Consider the following 6,400-nt stretch of genomic DNA (forward strand, 5'->3'; position numbering starts at 1 on the left):
ATCATACGTCAATCATCATCAATCATCATCAATCATCATCAATCATTAATCAATCTTCATCAATCATCATCAATCATTAATCAATCATCATCAATCATCATAAATCATTAATCAATCAATCATACGTCAATCATCATCAATCAATCATACGTCAATCATCATCAATCATCAATCATCATCAATCAATCATCATCAATCATTAATCAATCATACATCAATCATCCATCAGTCTATCTATTCATCTATATGTAACCAATCAGTATGTTCTGACTTCTATTTTGAAACACGGAAATACGTTTCAACGTTGTTGAGAATCACAACACAAACTCGCTAGTCAAGCCAACAAACTATACTGAAACACAGTGTGAGGGACAACAGAATGACTTTCTGGATGTTAGAGTAACTATCTGGATGTTGGAGTAACTATCTGGATGTTGGAGTAACTATCTGGATGTTGGAGTAACTATCTGGATGCTGGAGTAACTATCTGGATTGCTTGTCTTCATTGTGTTGATCAAGTCATACACAGAGGAGGCTGCCAAACGTTTCCCTGCTTGCTAAACGCATCCATTCTCTTACAGCGGACTCTCTGTCAACAGACAAGCTGGCCTCATATTTCTGAAGGATGTTACTAAGTGTTGTGTTGCCAAAACTGTGGAGGTCTTGCATTTCTTGAGGCCCAGTTGAAGGACCAAACATTAACAATTGATCACATGACTTGAGGGATTCATATCTGCTTTCAAACTCTCAAACTCAAACTTTTAAGACCTCTCTATACAATCAACCTTGTCCCTGTCGGCGCTAGCATTTGAAACAGTCTCTTTCCTGTACTTGCCTTCACTGTCAAGCAGAAGTGGCAGCTGACCAATAGCTACCATGAGCTCATCTTTGCATTCACTAATAGCCAAAATCTCTTGCTGGAACCTGAGGGAGGTGAACTGTCAAATGTTTCCAGTGTCAAGCGTGTTGGCTAGGAAACACTGGAAACTCTCTGCAGATTATGTTTTAGTAACTGTCATTACTTGTAGCCACTTGAATTTGAATGGCAGGTAATAGCCTCCATATTTTCATAGTCTCTTGTCTCCATGCAGACCATCTAACGTTGTGAAACTTTCCTAGTTTCGCAAAGGAAATGCCATTCTCATCATCACATATCTTCTTTATTATTATTATATTATTATTTATTATTATTTAATTAAAATTATTATTCTTTAGTTGTTCTGTTCTTTAGGCACCACCTTTCTGTGAATAAAAGCTTAACAACTTGACTACGACACTACTTTACATTGTTAGCAGGCTCACAAAACAAGCTGTGTTAGTTGACTAGTGAGTGCGTCATTGATTCTCAACAACGCGGAAATGTATATATTTACATTTTTCGAAAGAAAAGTCCGATCATTCAATCGGATGCCGACAACATGAGGACCAAAACACCAGACCGTGTCACATCTGACACAATTTCTACAGCGTCTACCTGTACACTGGACCAACTTAACCAACCAATCAGAACCGACCTGATCTCCGCGTTATCCTTCCTCAGTCGAGACTCCACCTCCTGGAGCCTGCGCGCCTGCTGATAGGCCCAGCCAAGCTCCTCCTCCAGGCTCTGGTTGAACCGGATGGCCTCCTCCAGCTGTCCGTCGCGCGACGAGCGAATCAGCTTCAGCTCCCGGAGCAGAGGGTCCCTGAAGCCCCGCCTCTCTGTCGCCGCCCTCTTCACCACCACCGTCTCCTCCCCCCCCACCCCGCACCCCCGCCCCTGGGGGTCAGGGGTCACAACGACCGCCACCCCCCCTCTCCGGGCGTTGGGGTTGGGGTTGGGGTTGGGTGTAGCTGCTCCTTTGGGTGGTGTGATTGTGAGCCTCTTCGTGTTTGACGGCGTGAGGGTGTTTGGGGTTTGGGCGGTGGCTCCGTGGGGGTGGAGGGTGGGGGGGTCGGCAGTGCTGCTCGCTCTGCCCCGGCGCAAGGCCACCTCCAGGGCCAGGCAGCGGGCGTCGCTCCCTTGGAGGGCGGAGCGGAGGTCCTCCACCAGCTCCCTCAGAGCTGCAGCCTCCGACTCACACGGCTGTCCTGCAGGGTCTAGAGAGGAGGGGGGGATTAACGTCTTAACGTCACATTAGAACAGCCGTGTCTATTGTACCTACTATAAGAGCCGCCTCGGGGGTCAAATGATATACAATAGTCTTTACAATGGGAAGCTACTGACACACAACGACCACTAGTTGGCCGTCTTGTAAATTAGCCTGCCTCCTACACAGAAAAACTGCAAAATAGCCCTAGAGGTTAGAGAGGCAGGTGGACTAGAGGTTAGAGAGGCAGGTAGTCTAGAGGTTAGAGAGGCAGGTAGCCTAGAGGTTAGAGAGGCAGGTGGCCTAGAGGTTAGAGAGGCAGGTAGTCTAGAGGTTAGAGAGGCAGGTGGCCTAGAGGTTAGAGAGGCAGGTAGTCTAGAGGTTAGAGAGGCAGGTAGTCTAGAGGTTAGAGAGGCAGGTAGTCTAGAGGTTAGAGAGGCAGGTAGCCTAGAGGTTAGAGAGGCAGGTAGTCTAGAGCTTAGAGAGGCAGGTAGTCTAGAGGTTAGAGAGGCAGGTAGTCTAGAGGTTAGAGAGGCAGGTAGTCTAGAGGTTAGAGAGGCAGGTAGTCTAGAGGTTAGAGAGGCAGGTAGTCTAGAGGTTAGAGAGGCAGGTAGTCTATAGGTTAGAGAGGCAGGTAGTCTAGAGCTTAGAGAGGCAGGTAGTCTAGAGGTTAGAGAGGCAGGTAGTCTAGAGGTTAGAGAGGCAGGTAGTCTAGAGCTTAGAGAGGCAGGTAGTCTAGAGGTTAGAGAGGTAGGTAGTCTAGAGGTTAGAGAGGTAGGTAGCCTAGAGGTTAGAGAGGCAGGTAGTCTAGAGGTTAGAGAGACAGGTAGTCTAGAGGTTAGAGAGGCAGGTAGTCTAGAGGTTAGAGAGGCAGGTAATCTAGAGGTTAGAGAGGCAGGTAATCTAGAGGTTAGAGAGGCCGGTTAGCAATCAGAAGGTCCCTGGTTCGATCCCCGCTTCAGGAGGGAGCTGCATGTGAGCTGGTGAACTGGAGGGTTGCTGGCATCACATCTAAGGTGCCTACCACTGCCGTTGTGCCCCTTGAGCAAGGCACGTAACCCCCTAATTGCTCCAGGGGCCTAGAGCAAAAAACACATTGTGCTGTACTTGTATGCAATGACAAAGGTTGAATCTAATCTAATTTGTTTATTTTTTTAATTACATCAAAGTTGTGTCAGCCTCTAGGTGTAGGCCTGAGACTGGTTGGCTGTGATGAACCAGAACGACACTTTGCCTGATGGTCTGGCTGTGAGAGAGAGAACAGCCTGATGTTAAATCACCTGATGGTGACAGAATTAGGCGGAGAGATTCAATTAGAGGGAAATAAATATCCAGTCTTGGTAAAAGCCATCTGTGAGATGCACTCATGGGACATTGGCTACGCAGGATATGCTAAACAACAGATTAGATTAGATACAATTAGATTAGGACAACGGATGCAAATTAGCTCACAGCTAAATCCGTCATATTTACTGTCACCATACTTTGTATAAGTGACTGTTCATTAATGTGCACTGTCCTGACTAAATAAAGATCTATCTATCTAGCTATCTATCTATCTATCTGTCTTTCAACTTTATTGTCATTGACAGAGTACCATCTAGTGCAATAGCGCATATTGCAAAATACATTAACGTATGGACAGTGCATGGTAGGACACTATTACAGTGTAAGTAAATGAATATAAAGTCAGTATATACGTGCAATGAATATGAATATAAAAAGTCAATATATGAGCATGAATATCAATATGATATGTACAGTAAATATATATGTACAGAGAAGAGCGAAGATATGTACAGGTAAGATACATGCAGTATCTTGCATATATATATATATATATATATATATATATATATATATATATATATGTACAGTTAGGGTATATGCACAGTTATATATGTAATATGTGTATATATGTAATAAAGGCTATATTAAAAAGATGGGTTTTTACTTAGTCTGGACTTGACTTGCATCCCTGATGTAAACTGGCAGTGCGTTCCACAATTTGGGTGTTTTGAAGTCCTTACCTGTCTTATTGATTTCTCTGGTGCCCGTTTCCCGGTTGAGAGTCTTGCGCGTGAAGAGTCTCCTGGTCTGGGTCTGGTCTCTCCTGGGCTGGGTCTGGTCTCTCCTGGTCTGGGTCTGATCTCTCCTGAGGTCGAAGCTGACGCGTCTCCTCCGCGGCCACCGGAGCCGAATCTCCCGCTCCACGAGCTCTGTCTCCTCGGTAACGAGAAGGCGCGCGGCGGGTCCCGTTCCCGTTCCACCGCAAGCCGCACGGACACGGAAATACCCGCAGAGCCGTGCGTGGAAGTCTTTAAAGGCCAGCTCGCTGGGGAGCCCCGCGCAGACACACTGCCACTCTTCCTCCTCCTCCGCCTCCTCCTCTCCATCCTTCGCCTCGCTCCCCCCCTCTCCCTCTCCCTCTCCCTCCCCCTCTCCGCAGGTCAGCCCCAGCACGGCGCACAGCAGGGCGAAGTCCTCGGCCGACACCACGTCGTCCTGGTTGGGGTAGGCCAGGTGGTGGAAGACCTCCTGCAGGTACTGGTCTATCCCCGTGGCCAGGACCACGATCTCGTTCTCCACGCCGGGGTCGGGGCGGTGGTGGTGGGCCAGCGCGCTCCTCAGCCACCGGGGAGAGCAGGGGAGTTGTGAAACCCGTCTGGTTTGCATCATGCTGGAGGAGATGAAAGACTGTTTTTGTTTTTTGTAACAATCCCACTAGTTGTTAAATCCAAGAGTTGACACATGCACACTAGATACACTGTGGTTGGAATCACTGGCACCTCCATACAAATAAATAGCCTACATCGTGTTGCTGGGGGCGCGAGAGAGAAACTGTATCTCCCAAGTTGTTGCAATCCCGTGCGTGCGTAAATGTATCCACCCGGAGAGAGAGAGAGAGAGAGAGAGAGAGAGAGAGAGAGAGGGGGGGAGGGAGAGAGAGAGAGAGAGAGGGGGGGGGGAGGGAGAGAGAGAGAGAGGGAGATAGAGAGAGAGGAGGGAGGGAGAGAGAGACAGAGAGAGAGAGGAGGGAGAGAGAGAGGGAGAGAGAGAGAGGAGGGAGGGAGAGAGAGAGAGAGAAAGAGAGAGGGGGGGGGAGGGAGAGAGAGAGAGAGAGAAAGAGAGAGACAAAAATCAAAAACGCTACACTGTGGACACACCGGCTAGTCCTACCGGTAGTAGTATCACAATCTGTAAAAACACTAGACACTAGACGCGAGTGTCTTCTGTTCGTGGGGAGACCCCTACCTCTCCATGAACACGATGTCGAGTGAATCAAGTCAAGTCAGGTCCGAGAGCTGAGTCTTCAGCACGAGGCGGAGAAACCCTTCAGGACAAATAATTCGGCTCCACCCGCGCGCGCTGACTGGGTATGTGTGCGTGTCTGTGTGTGTGTGTGTGTGCGTGTGCGAGTGTATGTGTGCATACACTGTGTGTGTGTGTGTGTGTGTGTGTGTGTGTGTGTGTGTGTGTGTGTGTGTGTGTGTGTGCTTGTGTGCGTGTGCGAGTGTGTGTGTGTGTGTGTGTGTCCCACAGTGTGCTGTGTCACTAAACGTGTGACAAACAGAGATTCCCTCCCCTCATCCAACACAGGAGAGGCTGCCTGAGTCATTTCACCTCAGGGGTGAGGGACAGCTGATACCCCCCCCCCCCCCCCACACACACACACACACACACACACACACACACACACACACACACACACACACACACACACACACACACACACACACACACATACACACACTCACACACACACAGACTTCGAGCATGACACTCACATACACACACCTCACACACACACAGACTTTGAGCATAACACTCACACCTCACACACACACACACACCTCACACACACACACACACACACACACACATGGACTTCAAGCTTAACACTCACACTCACACACCTCACACACACACATACTTTGAGCATAACACTCACACCTCACACACACACACACACACACACCTCACACACACACACACACACACACACACATGGACTTCAAGCTTAACACTCACACTCACACACACCTCATACACACACACACACACACACACACACACACACATATTATCGCCACTCTCAACCCAAACAGTGAGGAAACCCAGCACCTCTCTCTCTGCGGAAATACCTTTCCACACCCTGCCTGCTCCTCACACACCTGACAGCCACAACAAAGAGCCCGTCAGGAGAACACACTCCCACACACACACGGGGGGTGACTACCCGGACACACACACACACACGCTAGCCAATAGCGGCACGCCGGAGTAAGCCTTACCAGGAAGGAATGTCCCAGAGTGCTCTGCTTCATAAG

At 48.6% G+C, this 6,400-nt stretch overlaps 1 protein-coding gene across 1 annotated transcript in view; it reads right to left on the bottom strand.

Annotated features, from left to right (window-relative positions):
- LOC308173461 (EF-hand and coiled-coil domain-containing protein 1) overlaps positions 1-4,745 on the bottom strand; it is a gene marked incomplete at both ends in the record, with an annotated part of 9,293 nt that extends 4,548 nt beyond the window's left edge. The window contains 4 exon segments of the mRNA XM_080548493.1: positions 1,515-1,759; positions 1,952-2,079; positions 3,299-3,315; positions 4,189-4,745. Coding sequence (XP_080404619.1) covers positions 1,515-1,759; positions 1,952-2,079; positions 3,299-3,315; positions 4,189-4,745 — 947 coding nt within the window.
- Between the last annotated feature and the right edge of the window lie 1,655 nt (positions 4,746-6,400).

Source organism: Nansenia antarctica, assembly GCF_963989245.1.
Source record: "Nansenia antarctica genome assembly, chromosome: 18".
In the NCBI taxonomy this organism is placed as follows: Eukaryota; Metazoa; Chordata; class Actinopteri; order Argentiniformes; family Microstomatidae; genus Nansenia; species Nansenia antarctica.